This window comes from Oncorhynchus mykiss, chromosome 23 (genome assembly GCF_057628025.1).
Source record: "Oncorhynchus mykiss isolate SJ-2025 chromosome 23, ASM5762802v1, whole genome shotgun sequence".
Classification (NCBI taxonomy): Eukaryota; Metazoa; Chordata; class Actinopteri; order Salmoniformes; family Salmonidae; genus Oncorhynchus; species Oncorhynchus mykiss.
The window spans coordinates 63,094,809-63,118,544 of record NC_143044.1 but is presented as its reverse complement, the minus strand read 5'-3'; the positions used below and the strand labels follow the sequence as shown (position 1 = coordinate 63,118,544).

General features: G+C 45.1%; 1 protein-coding gene across 1 annotated transcript in view; it reads left to right on the top strand.

Annotated features, from left to right (window-relative positions):
- Nucleotides 1–23,736, top strand: part of rgs7b (regulator of G protein signaling 7b) — a 113,060-nt gene that overhangs the window by 43,815 nt on the left and 45,509 nt on the right. The window contains exons 5-6 of the mRNA XM_090218032.1: nucleotides 18,948–19,054; nucleotides 22,432–22,483. Of these exons, the coding sequence (XP_090074158.1) occupies nucleotides 18,948–19,054; nucleotides 22,432–22,483 (159 nt within the window). The remainder of the gene's footprint in view (nucleotides 1–18,947; nucleotides 19,055–22,431; nucleotides 22,484–23,736) is intronic.

Below are 23,736 nucleotides of genomic sequence, written 5' to 3'. Positions count from 1 at the left end.
TGGATCAAGGCTGTGTGATTCGACACCTGGATCAAGGCTATATGATTCAACACCTGGATCAAGGCTGTATGATTTAGCCTCTAGACTAAGGCTTTATGAATGGACACCTGGGTCAAGGCTGTATGAATTGACACCTGGGTCAAGGCTGTTTGAATGGACACCTGGGTCAAGGCTGTTTGAATGGACACCTGGGTCAAGGCTGTATGATTCAACACCTGGGTCAAGGCTGTATGATTCAACACCTGGGTCAAGGCTGTATGATTCGACACCTGGATCAAGGCTATATGATTCAACACCTGGATGGATCAAGGCTGTATGATTTAGCCTCTAGACTAAGGCTTTATGAATGGACACCTGGGTCAAGGCTGTTTGAATGGACACCTGGGTCAAGGCTGTTTGAATGGACACCTGGGTCAAGGCTGTATGATTCAACACCTGGGTCAAGGCTGCATGATTCAACACCTGGGTCAAGGCTGTATGATTCGACACCTGGATCAAGGCTATATGATTCAACACCTGGATGGATCAAGGCTGTATGATTTAGCCTCTAGACTAAGGCTTTATGAATGGACACCTGGGTCAAGGCTGTTTGAATGGACACCTGGGTCAAGGCTGTTTGAATGGACACCTGGGTCAAGGCTGTATGATTCAACACCTGGGTCAAGGCTGTATGATTCAACACCTGGGTCAAGGCTGTATGATTCAACACCTGGGTCAAGGCTGTATGATTCAACACCTGGGATCAAGGCTGTATGATTTAGCCTCTAGACTAAGGCTTTATGAATGGACACCTGGGTCAAGGCTGTATGAATTGACACCTGGGTCAAGGCTGTATGATTCAACACCTGGGTCAAGGCTGTATGATTCAACACCTGGGTCAAGGCTGTATGATTCGTTGCAAAGTGCCTTCAGAACACAAGAGACTGTGCTGATGTCACTCATCATACTTATGTGACACATAGTCCTTCATGACTTCTGTGGTGTAAGAGTTAAGGTCACCTACCTATCTGGCATCCAGTCAGTCAGCATGATTATGTCCTCACTCGTTTATAGGCTTTGTGGGTGAGACCTTGGATTGGCCTTGAGGGGTCTAAACGGTAAAATATGGTAAAGGTTTGGGATGTGAGACCTTGGATTGACCTTGAGGGGTTTAAATGGTAAAATATGGTAAAGGTTTGTGATGTGAGACCCTGAATTGACCTTGAGGGGTTTAAATGGTAAAATATGGTAAAGGTATGTGATGGATTGACCTTGAGGGGTTTAAATGGTCAAATATGGTAAAAGTTTGTGATGTGAGACCCTGGATTGACCTTGAGGGGTTTAAATGGTAAAATATGGTAAAGGTATGTGATGGATTGACCTTGAGGGGTTTAAATGGTAAAATATGGTAAAGGTTTGTGATGTGAGACACTGGATTGACCTTGAGGGGTTTAGATGGTAAACTATGGTAAAGGTTTGCGATGTGAGACACTGGATTGACCTTGAGGGGTTTAGATGGTAAAATATGGTAAAGGTTTGCGATGTGAGACACTGGATTGACCTTGAGGGGTTTAGATGGTAAACTATGGTAAAGGTTTGTGATGTGAGACCCTGGATTGACCTTGAGGGGTTTAGATGGTAAACTATGGTAAAACATCCTCTTGTTAAAACATTTCACAGTTTTCTTAGAACGGGTGATGACACACGTGAGTCAATCCTACACGGCATTGCCTTCAGAATGTTTAGCTTCTGGGGAAATGCATGGAACCTAGGTCACATTACAGACAACTGATAGAACGAGTTGTAGGATTGTCTGCCCCGCAGCAGCAGGTGTAGGCACAAGGGGAGAGGAGGAGGAGAGGAGTGGAGAGGAGAAGTGGAGTGGAGTGGAGAAGAGAAGAGAAGAGAAGAGAAGAGAAGAGGAGAGGAGAGGAGAGGAGAGGAGAGGAGAGGAGTGGAGAGGAGTGGAGAGGAGAGGAGAGGAGGATGGGCGTGAGTCTGTCGCAGCCAGTCAAGGTCACCTAGTCAGACCAGTCACATCATTACACCTGGGGGTAACAGTAATAAATGGAAGAAGTTCCCTTGTTCTCTCTATGAAAACTCACTCTCTCTTATACTCTGGCCATGAGGAGAGAACTCATCTAGGAATTTATGACCTGCCTAACAGAGTCTGGTGTAGGGGGAAGAGAGAGGAGGATGGTGTTCGCTGTACCCAAAGAGGGTCACGTCATGACACCCTGGATTGTAAACTGTCATGGTCAAAACATTGATAAAACAGTAGCTAAGATGGGGAGATGTCTGTCTATAATAAAGCGCTACAAAAAGGGACTTGGGAAAATTGCAGTTGGCACAGAACAGGGCAGCACAGCTGGCCCTTAAATGTACATGGAGAGCTAACATTAATAATATGGATGTCAGTCTCTCCTGGATCAAAGTGGAAGAGAGATTGACTTCATCACTACTTGTATTGACATGTTGAAAGCTGTCTGTTTAAACTGTTTACTGGCACATAGCTCAGACACCCATGCATACCCCATAAGACATGCCACCAGAGGTCTCTTCACAGTCCCCAAGTCCAGAACAGACTATGGGAGGTGCACAGCACAACATAGAGCCATGGCTGCATGGAACTGTATTCCACATCAAGTAACTCATGGAAGCAGTAAAATTAATATGTTAATATATTAATATGTGTTGCAGTAAAATTAGATTTAAAAAACAAAAGGCCTCCGAGAAGCGCAGCGGTCAAAGGTATCGCAGTGCTTGATTCAGCACTACAGACCTGGGTTTGATCCCAGGTGTCACAACCGGCCGTGACCAGGATTCCCATAGGGCGGCGCACAATTAGCCCAGCGTTGTCCGGGTTAGGTAGAGGTTTTGGCCGAGGGGGCTTCACTTGACTCATTGCGCTCCAGCGACTCCTTGTGGTGGGACAGCTTCCTGCAGGCTGACTCGGTCGTCTGTGTTTCCTCTGGAACATTCCTCCGACAAACTAGCTCCAGTTTAAGCTGGCGGGTGTGGTTTGGCGGGTCAAGTATCGGAGGACGCATAACTCGACCTTCGCCTCTCTCTTGAGCATGTTGGGGAGTTGCAGCGATGAGGCAAGATCGCAATTGGATATCACAGAATTGTGGTAGACAAAAAGAGTAAAATACAAACAAACAGAAAAATCTGATAGACATACACCTTATGGAACAGTGGGAACTGTGAAGCAACACAAATATAGGCACAGACACATGCACACACACACACGATAACATACACACTATACAAACACGTAGACACAGACTTTGTGTTGGAGATATGTGGTAGAGTGGGGGCCTGAGGGAGCACAGTGTGTTGTAGTTATGTGGTAGTAGAGTAGGGGCCTGAGGGAACACAGTGTGTTGTAGAGTAGGGGTCTGAGGGAACACAGTGTGTTGTAGAGTAGGGGTCTGAGGGAACACAGTGTGTTGTAGAGTAGAGGTCTGAGGGAACACAGTGTATTGTAGAGTTGGGGCCTGAGGGAACACAGTGTGTTGTAGAGTAGAGGTCTGAGGGAACACAGTGTATTGTAGAGTAGGGGTCTGAGGGAACACAGTGTATTGTAGTTATGTGGTAGTAGAGTAGGGGCCTGAGGGAACACAGTGTGTTGTAGAGTAGGGGTCTGAGGGAACACCCCATTACCACTACCAGATTAGAGCCATACGGAAGCCTATACATCTTCCAACCCAATACCACTATCAGATTAGAGCCATAAGGGAGACTAGATATCTTCCAACCCAATACCACTATCAGATTAGAACCATAAGGGAGACTAGACATCTACCACCCCATTACCACTATCAGATTAGAGCCATAAAGGAGACTTGACATCTACCACATCATTTTAACTATCAGATTAGAGCTATAAGGGAGACTAGACATCTACCACCCAACAACAACTTGTAGATTAAAGCCATAAGGGAGACTAGACATCTACCACCCCACAACAGCTATCAGATTAGAGTCGTAAAGGAGACTAGACATCTACCACCCCACTATCACTATCAGATTAGAGCCATAAGGGAGACTAGACATCTACCACCCCACTACCACTATCAGATTAGAGCCAAAAGGGAGACTAGAAATCTACCACTATCAAATTAGATCCATAAAGGAGACTAGTCATCTACCACCCCACTACCACTATCAGATTAGAGCCATAAGGGAGACTAGTCATCTACCACCCCACTACCACTATCAGATTAGAGCCAAAAGGGAGACTAGAAATCTACCACTATCAAATTAGATCCATAAAGGAGACTAGTCATCTACCACCCCACTACCACTATCATATTAGAACCATAAGGGAGACTAGACATCTACCAACCCACTACCACTATCAGATTAGAACCATAAAGGAGACTAGTCATCTACCATCCCACTACCACTATCACATTAGATCCATAAAGGAGACTAGACATCTACCACCCCACTACCACTATCACATTAGAGCCATAAAGGAGACTAGACATCTACCACCCCACTACCACTATCACATTAGAGCCATAAGGGAGACTAGTCATCTACCACCCCACTACCACTATCACATTAGAGCCATAAGGGAGACTAGTCATCTACCACCCCACTACCACTATCACATTAGAGCCATAAAGGAGACTAGACATCTACCACCCCACTACCACTATCACATTAGAGCCATAAGGGAGACTAGTCATCTACCACCCCACTACCACTATCAGATTAGAACCATAATGGAGACTAGTCATCTACCACCCCACTACCACTATCAGATTAGAACCATAAAGGAGACTAGTCATCTACCACCCCACTACCACTATCAGTTCAGAGCCAAAAAGGAGACTAGTCATCTACCACCCCACTACCACTATCAGATTAGAGCCATTAGGGAGACTTTTCATCTACCACCCCACTACCACTATCATATTAGAGCCATAAAGGAGACTAGACATCTATGACCATATTACCACTATCAGATTAGAACCATAAAGGAGACTAGTCATCTACCACCCCACTACCACTATTAGATTAGAGCCATAATGGAGACTAGTCATCTACCACTCCACTACCACTATCAGATTAGAGCCATAAAGGAGACTAGTCATCTACCACCCCACTACCACTATCAGATTAGGGCCATAAAGGAGACTAGTCATCTACCACCCCACTACCACTATCAGATTAGGGCCATAAAGGAGACTAGTCATCTACCACCCCACTACCACTATCAGATTAGGGCCATAAAGGAGACTAGTCATCTACCACCCCACTACCACTATCAATTCAGAGCCAAAAAGGAGACTAGTCATCTACCACCCCACTACCACTATCAGATTAGAGCCATTAGGGAGACTTTTCATCTACCACCCCACTACCACTATCATATTAGAGCCATAAAGGAGACTAGACATCTATGACCATATTACCACTATCAGATTAGAACCATAAAGGAGACTAGTCATCTACCACCCCACTACCACTATTAGATTAGAGCCATAATGGAGACTAGTCATCTACCACTCCACTACCACTATCAGATTAGAGCCATAAAGGAGACTAGTCATCTACCACCCCACTACCACTATCAGATTAGGGCCATAAAGGAGACTAGTCATCTACCACCCCACTACCACTATCAGATTAGGGCCATAAAGGAGACTAGTCATCTACCACCCCACTACCACTATCAGATTAGGGCCATAAAGGAGACTAGTCATCTACCACCCCACTACCACTATCAATTCAGAGCCAAAAAGGAGACTAGTCATCTACCACCCCACTACCACTATCAGATTAGAGCCATTAGGGAGACTTTTCATCTACCACCCCACTACCACTATCAGATTAGAGCCATAATGGAGACTAGACATCTATGACCATATTACCACTATCAGATTAGAACCATAAAGGAGACTAGTCATCTACCACCCCACTACCACTATTAGATTAGAGCCATAATGGAGACTAGTCATCTACCACTCCACTACCACTATCAGATTAGAGCCATAATGGAGACTAGTCATCTACCACCCCACTACCACTATCAGATTAGAGCCATTAGGGAGACTAGTCATCTACCACCCCACTACCACTATCAGATTATAGCCATAAAGGAGACTAGACATCTATGACCATATTACCACTATCAGATTAGAGCCATAATGGAGACTAGTCATCTACCACCCGACTACCATTATCAGACTAGAGCCATAAGGGAGACTAGACATATTCCACCCAGTACCACTATCAGATTAGAACCATAAAGGAGACTAGGCATCTACCACCCCACTACCACTATCAGATTAGAGCCATAATGGAGACTAGTCATCTACCACCCCACTACCACTATCAGATTAGAGCCATAATGGAGACTAGTCATCTACCACCCTACTACCACTATCTGATTAGAGCCATAAAGGAGACTAGTCATCTACCACCCTACTACCACTCTGATTAGAGCCATAAAGGAGACTAGTCATCTACCACCCCACTACCACTATCAGTTCAGAGCCATAATGGAGACTAGACATATTCCACCCAGTACCACTATCAGATTAGAACCATAAAGGAGACTAGGCATCTACCACCCCACTACCACTATCAGATTAGAGCCATAATGGAGACTAGTCATCTACCACCCCACTACCACTATCAGATTAGAGCCATAATGGAGACTAGTCATCTACCACCCTACTACCACTATCTGATTAGAGCCATAAAGGAGACTAGTCATCTACCACCCCACTACCACTATCAGATTAGAGCCATAATGGAGACTAGTCATCTACAACCCTACTACCACTATCTGATTAGAGCCATAAAGGAGACTAGTCATCTACCACCCTACTACCACTATCTGATTAGAGCCATAAAGGAGACTAGTCATCTACCACCCCACTACCACTATCAGTTCAGAGCCATAATGGAGACTAGTCATCTACCATCCCACTATCACTATCAGATTAGTGCCATTAGGGAAACTAGTCATCTACCACCTCACTACCACTATCAGATTAGAGCCATAAGGGAGACTAGACATCTACCACCCCACTACCACTATCAGATTAGAGCCAAAAGGGAGACTAGAAATCTACCACTATCAAATTAGATCCATAAGGGTGACTAGTCATCTACCACCCCACTACCACTATCAGATTAGAGCCATAATGGAGACTAGACATCTACCACCCCACTACCACTATCAGATTAGAGCCATAAGGGTGACTAGTCATCTACCACCCCACTACCACTATCAGATTAGAGCCATAATGGAGACTAGACATCTACCACCCCACTACCACTATCAGATTAGAGCCATAAAGGAGACTAGTCATCTACCACCCCACTACAACTATCAGATTAGAGCCATAAAGGAGACTAGTCATCTACCACCCCACTACCACTACCAGATTAGAGCCATAATGGAGACTAGTCATCTACCACCCCACTACCACTATCAGATTAGAGCCATAATGGAGACTAGACATCTACCACCCCATTACCAATATGAGATTAGAGCCATAAAGGAGACTAGTCATCTACCACCCCACTACCACTATCAGATTAGAGCCATAAGGGAGACTAGTCATCTACAAACCTACTACCACTATCAGATTAGAGCCATTAAGGAGACTAGTCATCTACCACCCCACTACCACTATCAGTTCAGAGCCATAATGGAGACTAGTCATCTACCACCCCACTATCACTATCAGATTAGTGCCATTAGGGAAACTAGTCATCTACCACCTCACTACCACTATCAGATTAGAGCCATAAGGGTGACTAGTCATCTACCACCCCAATACCACTATCAGATTAGAGCCATTAGGGGGACTAGTCATCTACCACCCCACTACCACTATCAGATTAGAGCCATAATGGAGACTAGACATCTACCACTCCACTACCACTATCAGATTAGAGCCATAAAGGAGACTAGTCATCTACCACCCCACTACCACTATCAGTTCAGAGCCATAATGGAGACTAGTCATCTACCATCCCACTATCACTATCAGATTAGTGCCATTAGGGAAACTAGTCATCTACCACCTCACTACCACTATCAGATTAGAGCCATAAGGGAGACTAGACATCTACCACCCCACTACCACTATCAGATTAGAGCCAAAAGGGAGACTAGAAATCTACCACTATCAAATTAGATCCATAAGGGTGACTAGTCATCTACCACCCCACTACCACTATCAGATTAGAGCCATAATGGAGACTAGACATCTACCACCCCACTACCACTATCAGATTAGAGCCATAAGGGTGACTAGTCATCTACCACCCCACTACCACTATCAGATTAGAGCCATAATGGAGACTAGACATCTACCACCCCACTACCACTATAAGATTAGAGCCATAAAGGAGACTAGTCATCTACCACCCCACTACAACTATCAGATTAGAGCCATAAAGGAGACTAGTCATCTACCACCCCACTACCACTATCAGTTCAGAGCCAAAATGGAGACTAGTCATCTACCACCCCACTATCACTATCAGATTAGTGCCATTAGGGAAACTAGTCATCTACCACCTCACTACCACTATCAGATTAGAGCCATAATGGAGACTAGTCATCTACCACCCCAATACCACTATCAGATTAGAGCCATTAGGGGGACTAGTCATCTACCACCCCACTACCACTATCAGATTAGAGCCATAATGGAGACTAGACATCTACCACCCCACTACCACTATCAGATTAGAGCCATAAAGGAGACTAGTCATCTACCACCCCACTACAACTATCAGATTAGAGCCATAAAGGAGACTAGTCATCTACCACCCCACTACCACTACCAGATTAGAGCCATAATGGAGACTAGTCATCTACCACCCCACTACCACTATCAGATTAGAGCCATAATGGAGACTAGTCATCTACCACCCCACTACCACTATCAGATTAGAGCCATTAGGTAGACTAGTCATCTACCACCCCACTACCACTATCATATTAGAGCCATAATGGAGACTAGTCATCTACCACCCCACTACCACTATCAGATTAGAGCCATAATGGAGACTAGTCATCTACCACCCCACTACCACTATCAGATTAGAGCCATAAAGGAGACTAGTCATCTACCACCCCACTACCACTATCAGATTAGAGCCATTAGGTAGACTAGTCATCTACCACCCCACTACCACTATCAGATTAGAGCCATAAAGGAGACTAGTCATCTACCACCTCACTACCACTATCAGATTAGAGCCATAATGGAGACTAGTCATCTACCACCCCACTACCACTATCAGATTAGAGCCATAAGGGAGACTAGTCATCTACCACCCCACTACCACTATCAGATTAGAGCCATAAAGGAGACTAGACATCTACCACCCCACTACCACTATCTGATTAGAGCCATAAAGGAGACTAGACATCTACCACCCCACTACCACTGTCAGATTCAAATCAAATCAAATGTTATTTGTCACATGCACATGGTTAGCAGATGTTAATGCGAGTGTAGCTAAATGCTTATGCTTCTAGTTCCGACAATGCAGTAATAACCAACAAGTAATCTAGCTAACATTTCCAAAACTACTACCTTATAGACACAAGTGTGAGGGGATAAAGAATATGTACATAAAGATATATGTGTAGAGTGATGGTACAGAGCGGCATAGGCAAGATACAGTAGATGGTATTGAGTACAGTATATACATATGAGATGAGTATGTAAACAAAGTGGCATAGTTAAAGAGGCTAGTGATACATGTATTACATAAAGATGCAGTAGATGATATAGAGTACAGTATATACATATACATATGAGATGAATAATGTAGGGTATGTAAACATTATATTAGGTAGCATTGTTTAAAGTGGCTAGTGATATATTTACATAATTTCCCATCAATTCCCATTATTAAAGTGGCTGGAGTTGAGTCAGTGTGTTGGCAGCAGCCACTCAGTGTTAGTGGTGGCTGTTTAACAGTCTGATGGCCTTGAGATAGAAGCTGTTTTTTCAGTCTCTCGGTCCCAGCTTTGATGCACCTGTACTGACCTCGCCTTCTGGATGATATCTAATCTGATAGTGGTAGTGAGGTGGTAGTTCAACACCACCCTAATCAGCTTGGTAGTTCAACACCACCCCAATCAGCTTGTTCTGGGCTTTCTGGAGCTGTTTACTAGATTAGTTAAGGGAGGGAGGGTGGAGGGGGGTACCCAGGTGGTAAAATGAAATGCATTAGTCACGATGCTGAGTCCCCGGCTTCAAAGGGTTCTCTCACATGAATGAGTCAACGTGATAAAATATACAGTACTTGGCATCTTGTGTTCTTCATGCATTGATGAAGAAACCTGCACTCTGCTCTTGTTATTATCACTGCTCTTTATGGAGCTTTACGTATCGGCCTCAACGCCTTAGTTAGAGCTCTGTGGGCTGAGGGGAGAGCTTCATTAAAACTGTCTCTACCAATGTTGAAACATGTTGGGATTGATGTTGTTTAGCAGGGGAGCTTTACGTACCGGCCCCAACGCCTTAGTTAGAGCTCTGTGGGCTGAGGGGAGAGCTTCATTAAAACTGTCTCTACCAATGTTGAAACATGTTGGGATTGATGTTGTTTAGCAGGGGAGCTTTACGTACCGGCCTCAACGCCTTAGTTAGAGCTCTGTGGGCTGAGGGGAGAGCTGCATTAGAACTGTCTCTACCAATGTTGAAACATGTTGGGATTGATGTCGTTTAGCAGGGGAGCTTTACGTATCGGCCCCAACGCCTTAGTTAGAGCTCTGTGGGCTGAGGGGAGAGCTGCATTAAAACTGTCTCTACCAATGTTGAAACATGGTGGGATTGATGTCGTTTAGCAGGGGAGCTTTACGTATCGGCCTCAACGCCTTAGTTAGAGCTCTGTGGGCTGAGGGGAGAGCTGCATTAAAACTGTCTCTACCAATGTTGAAACATGGTGGGATTGATGTCGTTTAGCAGGGGAGCTTTACGTATCGGCCTCAACGCCTTAGTTAGAGCTCTGTGGGCTGAGGGGAGAGCTGCATTAAAACTGTCTCTACCAATGTTGAAACATGTTGGGATTGATGTTGTTTAGCAGGGGAGCTTTACGTATCGGCCTCAACGCCTTAGTTAGAGCTCTGTGGGCTGAGGGGAGAGCTGCATTAAAACTGTCTCTACCAATGTTGAAACATGGTGGGATTGATGTCGTTTAGCAGGGGAGCTTTACGTATCGGCCTCAACGCCTTAGTTAGAGCTCTGTGGGCTGAGGGGAGAGCTGCATTAAAACTGTCTCTACCAATGTTGAAACATGGTGGGATTGATGTTGTTTAGCAGGGGAGCTTTACGTATCGGCCTCAACGCCTTAGTTAGAGCTCTGTGGGCTGAGGGGAGAGCTTCATTAAAACTGTCTCTACCAATGTTGAAACATGGTGGGATTGATGTCGTTTAGCAGGGGAGCTTTACGTATCGGCCTCAACGCCTTAGTTAGAGCTCTGTGGGCTGAGGGGAGAGCTGCATTAAAACTGTCTCTACCAATGTTGAAACATGGTGGGATTGATGTTGTTTAGCAGGGGAGCTTTACGTATCGGCCTCAACGCCTTAGTTAGAGCTCTGTGGGCTGAGGGGAGAGCTTCATTAAAACTGTCTCTACCAATGTTGAAACATGGTGGGATTGATGTTGTTTAGCAGGGGAGCTTTACGTATCGGCCTCAACGCCTTAGTTAGAGCTCTGTGGGCTGAGGGGAGAGCTGCATTAAAACTGTCTCTACCAATGTTGAAACATGGTGGGATTGATGTCGTTTAGCAGGGGAGCTTTACGTATTGGCCTCAACGCCTTAGTTAGAGCTCTGTGGGCTGAGGGGAGAGCTTCATTAAAACTGTCTCTACCAATGTTGAAACATGGTGGGATTGATGTCGTTTAGCAGGGGAGCTTTACGTATCGGCCTCAACGCCTTAGTTAGAGCTCTGTGGGCTGAGGGGAGAGCTGCATTAAAACTGTCTCTACCAATGTTGAAACATGGTGGGATTGATGTCGTTTAGCAGGGGAGCTTTACGTATTGGCCTCAACGCCTTAGTTAGAGCTCTGTGGGCTGAGGGGAGAGCTTCATTAAAACTGTCTCTACCAATGTTGAAACATGGTGGGATTGATGTCGTTTAGCAGGGGAGCTTTACGTATCGGCCTCAACGCCTTAGTTAGAGCTCTGTGGGCTGAGGGGAGAGCTTCATTAAAACTGTCTCTACCAATGTTGAAACATGGTGGGATTGATGTCGTTTAGCAGGGGAGCTTTACGTATCGGCCTCAACGCCTTAGTTAGAGCTCTGTGGGCTGAGGGGAGAGCTGCATTAAAACTGTCTCTACCAATGTTGAAACATGGTGGGATTGATGTCGTTTAGCAGGGGAGCTTTACGTACCGGCCCCAACGCCTTAGTTAGAGCTCTGTGGGCTGAGGGGAGAGCTGCATTAGAACTGTCTCTACCAATGTTGAAACATGGTGGGATTGATGTCGTTTAGCAGGGGAGCTTTACGTATCGGCCCCAACGCCTTAGTTAGAGCTCTGTGGGCTGAGGGGAGAGCTGCATTAAAACTGTCTCTACCAATGTTGAAACATGGTGGGATTGATGTCGTTTAGCAGGGGAGCTTTACGTATCGGCCCCAACGCCTTAGTTAGAGCTCTGTGGGCTGAGGGGAGAGCTGCATTAAAACTGTCTCTACCAATGTTGAAACATGGTGGGATTGATGTCGTTTAGCAGGGGAGCTTTACGTATCAGCCTCAACGCCTTAGTTACAGCTCTGTGGGCTGAGGGGAGAGCTGCATTAAAACTGTCTCTACCAATGTTGAAACATGGTGGGATTGATGTCGTTTAGCAGGGGAGCTTTACGTATCGGCCTCAACGCCTTAGTTAGAGCTCTGTGGGCTGAGGGGAGAGCTGCATTAAAACTGTCTCTACCAATGTTGAAACATGGTGGGATTGATGTCGTTTAGCAGGGGAGCTTTACGTATCGGCCTCAACGCCTTAGTTAGAGCTCTGTGGGCTGAGGGGAGAGCTTCATTAAAACTGTCTCTACCAATGTTGAAACATGGTGGGATTGATGTCGTTTAGCAGGGGAGCTTTACGTATCGGCCTCAACGCCTTAGTTAGAGCTCTGTGGGCTGAGGGGAGAGCTTCATTAAAACTGTCTCTACCAATGTTGAAACATGGTGGGATTGATGTCGTTTAGCAGGGGAGCTTTACGTATCGGCCTCAACGCCTTAGTTAGAGCTCTGTGGGCTGAGGGGAGAGCTGCATTAAAACTGTCTCTACCAATGTTGAAACATGGTGGGATTGATGTCGTTTAGCAGGGGAGCTTTACGTATCGGCCCCAACGCCTTAGTTAGAGCTCTGTGGGCTGAGGGGAGAGCTGCATTAAAACTGTCTCTACCAATGTTGAAACATGGTGGGATTGATGTCGTTTAGCAGGGGAGCTTTACGTATCGGCCCCAACGCCTTAGTTAGAGCTCTGTGGGCTGAGGGGAGAGCTGCATTAAAACTGTCTCTACCAATGTTGAAACATGGTGGGATTGATGTCGTTTAGCAGGGGAGCTTTACGTATCGGCCTCAACGCCTTAGTTAGAGCTCTGTGGGCTGAGGGGAGAGCTGCATTAAAACTGTCTCTACCAATGTTGAAACATGGTGGGATTGATGTCGTTTAGCAGGGGAGCTTTACGTATCGGCCCCAACGCCTTAGTTAGAGCTCTGTGGGCTGAGGGGAGAGCTGCATTAAAACTGTCTCTACCAATGTTGAAACATGGTGGGATTGATGTCGTTTAGCAGTGGAGCTTTACGTATCGGCCCCAACGCCTTAGTTAGAGCTCTGTGGGCTGAGGGGAGAGCTTCATTAAAACTGTCTCTACCAATGTTGAAACATGGTGGGATTGATGTCGTTTAGCAGGGGAGCTTTACGTACCGGCCCCAACGCCTTAGTTAGAGCTCTGTGGGCTGAGGGGAGAGCTGCATTAAAACTGTCTCTACCAATGTTGAAACATGGTGGGATTGATGTTGTTTAGCAGGGGAGCTTTACGTATCGGCCCCAACGCCTTAGTTAGAGCTCTGTGGGCTGAGGGGAGAGCTGCATTAGAACTGTCTCTACCAATGTTGAAACATGTTGGGATTGATGTCGTTTAGCAGGGGAGCTTTACGTATCGGCCCCAACGCCTTAGTTAGAGCTCTGTGGGCTGAGGGGAGAGCTGCATTAAAACTGTCTCTACCAATGTTGAAACATGGTGGGATTGATGTCGTTTAGCAGGGGAGCTTTACGTATCGGCCCCAACGCCTTAGTTAGAGCTCTGTGGGCTGAGGGGAGAGCTGCATTAGAACTGTCTCTACCAATGTTGAAACATGGTGGGATTGATGTCGTTTAGCAGGGGAGCTTTACGTATCGGCCCCAACGCCTTAGTTAGAGCTCTGTGGGCTGAGGGGAGAGCTTCCTTAAAACTGTCTCTACCAATGTTGAAACATGGTGGGATTGATGTCGTTTAGCAGGGGAGCTTTACGTATCGGCCTCAACGCCTTAGTTAGAGCTCTGTGGGCTGAGGGGAGAGCTTCATTAAAACTGTCTCTACCAATGTTGAAACATGGTGGGATTGATGTTGTTTAGCAGGGGAGCTTTACGTATCGGCCTCAACGCCTTAGTTAGAGCTCTGTGGGCTGAGGGGAGAGCTGCATTAAAACTGTCTCTACCAATGTTGAAACATGGTGGGATTGATGTCGTTTAGCAGGGGAGCTTTACGTATTGGCCTCAACGCCTTAGTTAGAGCTCTGTGGGCTGAGGGGAGAGCTTCATTAAAACTGTCTCTACCAATGTTGAAACATGGTGGGATTGATGTCGTTTAGCAGGGGAGCTTTACGTATCGGCCTCAACGCCTTAGTTAGAGCTCTGTGGGCTGAGGGGAGAGCTGCATTAAAACTGTCTCTACCAATGTTGAAACATGGTGGGATTGATGTCGTTTAGCAGGGGAGCTTTACGTATTGGCCTCAACGCCTTAGTTAGAGCTCTGTGGGCTGAGGGGAGAGCTTCATTAAAACTGTCTCTACCAATGTTGAAACATGGTGGGATTGATGTCGTTTAGCAGGGGAGCTGCATTAAAACTGTCTCTACCAATGTTGAAACATGGTGGGATTGATGTCGTTTAGCAGGGGAGCTTTACGTATCGGCCTCAACGCCTTAGTTAGAGCTCTGTGGGCTGAGGGGAGAGCTGCATTAAAACTGTCTCTACCAATGTTGAAACATGGTGGGATTGATGTCGTTTAGCAGGGGAGCTTTACGTATCGGCCCCAACGCCTTAGTTAGAGCTCTGTGGGCTGAGGGGAGAGCTGCATTAAAACTGTCTCTACCAATGTTGAAACATGGTGGGATTGATGTCGTTTAGCAGTGGAGCTTTACGTATCGGCCCCAACGCCTTAGTTAGAGCTCTGTGGGCTGAGGGGAGAGCTGCATTAAAACTGTCTCTACCAATGTTGAAACATGGTGGGATTGATGTTGTTTAGCAGGGGAGCTTTACGTATCGGCCCCAACGCCTTAGTTAGAGCTCTGTGGGCTGAGGGGAGAGCTTCATTAAAACTGTCTCTACCAATGTTGAAACATGGTGGGATTGATGTTGTTTAGCAGGGGAGCTTTACGTATCGGCCCCAACGCCTTAGTTAGAGCTCTGTGGGCTGAGGGGAGAGCTTCATTAAAACTGTCTCTACCAATGTTGAAACATGGTGGGATTGATGTCGTTTAGCAGGGGAGCTTTACGTACCGGCCCCAACGCCTTAGTTAGAGCTCTGTGGGCTGAGGGGAGAGCTGCATTAAAACTGTCTCTACCAATGTTGAAACATGGTGGGATTGATGTTGTTTAGCAGGGGAGCTTTACGTATCGGCCTCAACGCCTTAGTTAGAGCTCTGTGGGCTGAGGGGAGAGCTGCATTAAAACTGTCTCTACCAATGTTGAAACATGGTGGGATTGATGTCGTTTAGCAGGGGAGCTTTACGTATCGGCCCCAACGCCTTAGTTAGAGCTCTGTGGGCTGAGGGGAGAGCTGCATTAGAACTGTCTCTACCAATGTTGAAACATGTTGGGATTGATGTCGTTTAGCAGGGGAGCTTTACGTATCGGCCCCAACGCCTTAGTTAGAGCTCTGTGGGCTGAGGGGAGAGCTTCCTTAAAACTGTCTCTACCAATGTTGAAACATGGTGGGATTGATGTCGTTTAGCAGGGGAGCTTTACGTATCGGCCTCAACGCCTTAGTTAGAGCTCTGTGGGCTGAGGGGAGAGCTTCATTAAAACTGTCTCTACCAATGTTGAAACATGGTGGGATTGATGTTGTTTAGCAGGGGAGCTTTACGTATCGGCCTCAACGCCTTAGTTAGAGCTCTGTGGGCTGAGGGGAGAGCTGCATTAAAACTGTCTCTACCAATGTTGAAACATGGTGGGATTGATGTCGTTTAGCAGGGGAGCTTTACGTATTGGCCTCAACGCCTTAGTTAGAGCTCTGTGGGCTGAGGGGAGAGCTTCATTAAAACTGTCTCTACCAATGTTGAAACATGGTGGGATTGATGTCGTTTAGCAGGGGAGCTTTACGTATTGGCCTCAACGCCTTAGTTAGAGCTCTGTGGGCTGAGGGGAGAGCTGCATTAAAACTGTCTCTACCAATGTTGAAACATGGTGGGATTGATGTCGTTTAGCAGGGGAGCTTTACGTATTGGCCTCAACGCCTTAGTTAGAGCTCTGTGGGCTGAGGGGAGAGCTTCATTAAAACTGTCTCTACCAATGTTGAAACATGGTGGGATTGATGTCGTTTAGCAGGGGAGCTGCATTAAAACTGTCTCTACCAATGTTGAAACATGGTGGGATTGATGTTATTTAGCAGGGGAGCTTTACGTATCGGCCCCAACGCCTTAGTTAGAGCTCTGTGGGCTGAGGGGAGAGCTTCATTAAAACTGTCTCTACCAATGTTGAAACATGGTGGGATTGATGTCGTTTAGCAGGGGAGCTTTACGTATCGGCCCCAACGCCTTAGTTAGAGCTCTGTGGGCTGAGGGGAGAGCTTCATTAAAACTGTCTCTACCAATGTTGAAACATGGTGGGATTGATGTCGTTTAGCAGGGGAGCTTTACGTATCGGCCCCAACGCCTTAGTTAGAGCTCTGTGGGCTGAGGGGAGAGCTGCATTAAAACTGTCTCTACCAATGTTGAAACATGGTGGGATTGATGTCGTTTAGCAGGGGAGCTTTACGTATCGGCCCCAACGCCTTAGTTAGAGCTCTGTGGGCTGAGGGGAGAGCTTCATTAAAACTGTCTCTACCAATGTTGAAACATGGTGGGATTGATGTCGTTTAGCAGGGGAGCTTTACGTATCGGCCCCAACGCCTTAGTTAGAGCTCTGTGGGCTGAGGGGAGAGCTTCATTAAAACTGTCTCTACCAATGTTGAAACATGGTGGGATTGATGTCGTTTAGCAGGGGAGCTTTACGTATCGGCCCCAACGCCTTAGTTAGAGCTCTGTGGGCTGAGGGGAGAGCTGCATTAAAACTATCTCTACCAATGTTGAAACATGGTGGGATTGATGTCGTTTAGCAGGGGAGCTTTACGTATCGGCCTCAACGCCTTAGTTAGAGCTCTGTGGGCTGAGGGGAGAGCTTCATTAAAACTGTCTCTACCAATGTTGAAACATGGTGGGATTGATGTCGTTTAGCAGGGGAGCTTTACGTATCGGCCTCAACGCCTTAGTTAGAGCTCTGTGGGCTGAGGGGAGAGCTGCATTAGAACTGTCTCTACCAATGTTGAAACATGGTGGGATTGATGTCGTTTAGCAGGGGAGCTTTACGTATCGGCCTCAACGCCTTAGTTAGAGCTCTGTGGGCTGAGGGGAGAGCTTCATTAAAACTGTCTCTACCAATGTTGAAACATGGTGGGATTGATGTCGTTTAGCAGGGGAGCTTTACGTATCGGCCTCAACGCCTTAGTTAGAGCTCTGTGGGCTGAGGGGAGAGCTTCATTAAAACTGTCTCTACCAATGTTGAAACATGTTGGGATTGATGTCGTTTAGCAGGGGAGCTTTACGTATCGGCCTCAACGCCTTAGTTAGAGCTCTGTGGGCTGAGGGGAGAGCTTCATTAAAACTGTCTCTACCAATGTTGAAACATGTTGGGATTGATGTCGTTTAGCAGGGGAGCTTTACGTATCGGCCTCAACGCCTTAGTTAGAGCTCTGTGGGCTGAGGGGAGAGCTGCATTAAAACTGTCTCTACCAATGTTGAAACATGGTGGGATTGATGTCGTTTAGCAGGGGAGCTTTACGTATCGGCCCCAACGCCTTAGTTAGAGCTCTGTGGGCTGAGGGGAGAGCTTCATTAGAACTGTCTCTACCAATGTTGAAACATGGTGGGATTGATGTCGTTTAGCAGGGGAGCTTTACGTATCGGCCTCAACGCCTTAGTTAGAGCTCTGTGGGCTGAGGGGAGAGCTTCATTAAAACTGTCTCTACCAATGTTGAAACATGGTGGGATTGATGTCGTTTAGCAGGGGAGCTTTACGTATCGGCCTCAACGCCTTAGTTAGAGCTCTGTGGGCTGAGGGGAGAGCTTCATTAAAACTGTCTCTACCAATGTTGAAACATGGTGGGATTGATGTTGTTTAGCAGTGGAGCTTTACGTATCGGCCCCAACGCCTTAGTTAGAGCTCTGTGGGCTGAGGGGAGAGCTGCATTAGAACTGTCTCTACCAATGTTGAAACATGGTGGGATTGATGTTGTTTAGTAGTGGAGATTGATGATGGATGATGGAGATGTTGTTATTGTTGATGATGTTGTTGTTGAATATGTTGTTATTGTTGAATATGTTATTGTTGATGATGTTGTTGAATATGTTGTTATTGTTGATGTTGCTGTTATTGTTGATGATGTTATTGATGATGTTGTTGTTATTGTTGATGTTGTTGAATATGTTTTTTGTTTTGTGTGTTACAGTAGAAGCACTCCACCTTGGCACTCTGATGGCAGCCCACGGCTACTTCTTCCCCATCTCAGACCATGTGCTCACACTGAAGGACGATGGAACCTTCTACAGGTTTCAGGTACAAAGATAAGATCAACGTCTACAGGTTTCAGTTACCAAGATAAGACCAACATCTACAGGTTTCAGTTACCAAGATAAGACCAACATCTACAGGTTTCAGTTACTAAGATAAGACCAACGTCTACAGGTTTCAGTTACTAAGATAAGACCAACGTCTACAGGTTTCAGTTACTAAGATAAGACCAACGTCTACAGGTTTCAGGTACAAAGATAAGATCAACGTCTACAGGTTTCAGTTACCAAGATAAGACCAACATCTACAGGTTTCAGTTACCAAGATAAGACCAACGTCTACAGGTTTCAGTTACTAAGATAAGACCAACGTCTACAGGTTTCAGTTACTAAGATAAGACCAACATCTACAGGTTTCAGTTACTAAGATAAGACCAACGTCTACAGGTTTCAGGTACAAAGATAAGATCAACGTCTACAGGTTTCAGTTACCAAGATAAGACCAACATCTACAGGTTTCAGTTACCAAGATAAGACCAACGTCTACAGGTTTCAGTTACTAAGATAAGACCAACGTCTACAGGTTTCAGTTACTAAGATAAGACCAACATCTACAGGTTTCAGTTACTAAGATAAGACCAACGTCTACAGGTTTCAGTTACTAAGATAAGACCAACGTCTACAGGTTTCAGTTACTAAGATAAGACCAACGTCTACAGGTTTCAGTTACTAAGATAAGACCAACGTCTACAGGTTTCAGTTACTAAGATAAGACCAACGTCTACAGGTTTCAGTTACTAAGATAAGATCAACATCTACAGGTTTCAGTTACTAAGATAAGACCAACGTCTACAGGTTTCAGTTAACAAGATAAGACCAAAGTTTACAGGTTTCAGTTACCAAGATAAGACCAACATCTACAGGTTTCAGTTACTAAGATAAGACCAACGTCTACAGGTTTCAGTTACTAAGATAAGACCAACGTCTACAGGTTTCAGTTACTAAGATAAGACCAACGTCTACAGGTTTCAGTTACTAAGATAAGACCAACGTCTACAGGTTTCAGTTACTAAGATAAGACCAACGTCTACAGGTTTCAGTTACTAAGATAAGACCAACGTCTACAGGTTTCAGTTACTAAGATAAGATCAACGTCTACAGGTTTCAGTTACTAAGATAAGACCAACGTCTACACGTTTCAGGTACAAAGATAAGATCAACGTCTACAGGTTTCAGTTACTAAGATAAGACCAACTTCTACAGGTTTAAGTTACTAAGATAAGATCAACTTCTACTGTAGTAATTGAACCAGTCAAACACTCATCTACTAACAGAACACTTTCCCAGTAGGACGTAGAGACAGAAGAAACATCCAGTACTGTACAAAACACATATCCCTTCAGTTGATCTAATATTATCTTCAAACCTGAAACAACAGTATTCAATTAATACTGCCAACTAATGCTTTGATAGAGTAACACAGCCGGTATAAACTATAGGTGCTGTTTACAGATCAGGTATAAACTATAGGTGCTGTTTACAGATCAGGTATAAACTATAGCTAATGTTTACAGATCAGGTATAAACTATAGGTGCCCTTTACAGATCAGGTATAAACTATAGGTGCTGTTTACAGATCAGGTATAAACTATAGCTAATGTTTACAGATCAGGTATAAACTATAGGTGCTGTTTACAGATCAGGTATAAACTATAGATGCTGTTTACAGATCAGGTATGAACTATAGGTGCTGTTTACAGATCAGGTATAAACTATAGCTAATGTTTACAGATCAGGTATAAACTATGGGTGCTGTTTACAGATCAGGTATAAACTATAGGTGCCCTTTACAGATCAGGTATAAACTATAGGTGCTGTTTACAGATCAGGTATAAACTATAGGTGCTGTTTACAGATCAGGTATAAACTATAGCAAATGTTACAGATGAGGTATTAACTATAGGTGCTGTTTATAGATCAGGTATGAACTATAGGTGCTGTTTACAGATCAGGTATAAACTATAGGTGCTGTTTACAGATCAGGTATAAACTATAGGTGCTGTTTACAGATCAGGTATAAACTATAGGTGCTGTTTACAGATCAGGTATAAACTATAGGTGCTGTTTACAGATCAGGTATAAACTATAGGTGCTGTTTACAGATCAGGTATAAATTATTATTATTATCCTTAATTCATGGGTGATCTTGAAAATAACAGAAATGATCTGAAACAAGTGATCTAGTTAAATATCCTGAATGTTCCACTATGGAAACAACAGCTAGTATTCTAGCCACGTGGTTGACTCCAGTGTCTGACTGATTCTCTCTCTCTGTCTGTTAAACACTGTTCTGTTCTACTCTGATTGACGAGCTCGTCACAGACCCTTCAGACAGCTACAGTAGACAGCCAAACAAACGGCAGCTGTCAATGAGCTCTGTAGTTAGAGTAGAATATCACCTGTAGGGTGTCAGTCAGCGAGTACTGTCACTCTCTCCGAATTCCTCTTCTGGTTGTACTTTATTCTGACTATTTTCCACATTGTAAAATAAGTGATGACATCAGAACTATGAAATAAAATGTATGGAATCATGGTGTAACCAAAAGAGTTAAAGAAATCAAAATATATTTTATATTTGAGATTCTTCCAAATAGCCACCTTTTGCCTTGATGACAGCTTTGCACTCTCTTGGCATTCTCTCAACCAGCTTCACCTGGAATGCTTTTCCAACAGTCTTGAAGGAGTTCCCACATATGGGTCTATAGAGAGTCTTTGAGAATCATATTGGTCCATAGAGAGTCTGTTGGAATTATATGGGTCCATAGAGAGTCTGTTGGAATCATATGGGTCCATAGAGGGTCTATTAGAATCATATGGGTCTATAGAGGGTCTATTAGAATCATATGGGTCCATAGAGGGTCTATTAGAATCATATGGGTCCATAGAGAGTCTATTAGCATCATATGGGTCCATAGAGAGTCTGTTGGAATCATATGGGTCCATAGAGGGTCTATTAGAATCATATGGGTCCATAGAGGGTCTATTAGAATCATTTCACCATGCTCTCTCTCTTGCTCACACTTTATTCCTCGCAATTTAATTCAAAGGGCTTTATTGGCTTGGGAAACATGTAAGTGAAATAAACAATAAAAATGAACAGTAAACATTACACTCACAGAAGTTCCAAAAGAATAAAGACATTACAAATGTCATATTATGTCTATATACAGTGTTGTAGAGATGTGCAAATAGTTAAAGTACATAAACGGGAAAATAAATCAACTTAAATATGGGTTGTATTAACAATGGTGTTTGTTCTTCACTGGTTGCCCTTTTCTTTCCCTCCCTCCCTCCCTGCCTCCCTGCCTCCCTCCCTCCCTCCCTGCCTCCCTCCCTCCCTGCCTCCCTCCCTGCCTCCCTCAGACTCCCTACTTCTGGCCATCTAACTGTTGGGAACCTGAGAACACAGACTATGGTGAGTACAGCAGACAATACAGCAGACTATGACCTAAATCACCTAATTGTCACACACACACACACACACACACACACACACACACACACACATTAAACCGCTGTCCAGGCCGGTAAATCCAGGCTGTTCTGTTCTGCTCTGCTCTGTTCTTCTGTGTTCTTCTGTGTTCTGCTCTGCTCTGTGCTGCTCTGTTCTTCTGTGTTCTTCTGTGCTCTGCTCTCTGTTCTGCTCTGCTCTCTGTTCTGCTCTGCTCTGTTCTGCTCTGTTCTTCTGTGTTCTGCTCTGTGCTGCTCTGTTCTTCTGTGTTCTTCTGTGCTCTGCTCTCTGTTCTGCTCTGCTCTCTGTTCTGCTCTGCTCTGTTCTGCTCTGTTCTTCTGTGTTCTGCTCTGCTCTGTTCTGTTCTTCTGTGTTCTGCTCTGTTCTGCTCTGTTCTTCTGTGTTCTGCTTTGTTCTGCTCTGCTCTTCTGTGCTCTGCTCTCTGTTCTGCTCTGCTCTCTGTTCTGCTCTGCTCTCTGTTCTGCTCTGCTCTCTGTTCTGATCTGCTCTCTGTTCTGCTCTGTTCTGCTCTGCTCTCTGTTCTGCTCTGTTCTGCTCTGTTCTTCTGTGCTCTGCTCTCTGTTCTGCTCTGCTCTGTTCTGCTCTGTTCTGCTCGGTTCTTCTGTGCTCTGCTCTCTGTTCTGCTCTCTGTTCTGCTCTGCTCTGTTCTGCTCTGTTCTTCTGTGCTCTGTTCTGCTCTGTTCTGCTCTGTTCTGCTCTGTGCTCTGCTCTCTGTTCTGCTCTTCTCTCTGTTCTGCTCTGCTCTCTGTTCTGCTCTGCTCTGTTCTGCTCTGTTCTTCTGTGCTCTGTTCTGCTCTGTTCTGCTCGGTTCTTCTGTGCTCTGCTCTCTGTTCTGCTCTTCTCTCTGTTCTGCTCTGCTCTGTTCTTCTGTGCTCTGCTCTCTGTTCTGCGGTAAGTCGGCCCAGGGCTCCAGTCATCCCTCCAGATGGATTACTGTTCTGACAGGATTTATATGAAAACAAAAGCAGCTGAACAATATTCAGTTTACTGGTATACAGTTTACATGACACTGTCTGGTATACAACCAGCACACCATTAAACCATTACCCTGTCTGGTACACAACCAGGGCACCAATAAACCATTACCCTGTCTGGTATACAACCAGGACACCAATAAACCATTACCCTGTCTGGTATACAACCAGGACACCAATAAACCATTACCCTGTCTGGTATACAACCAGGACACCAATAAA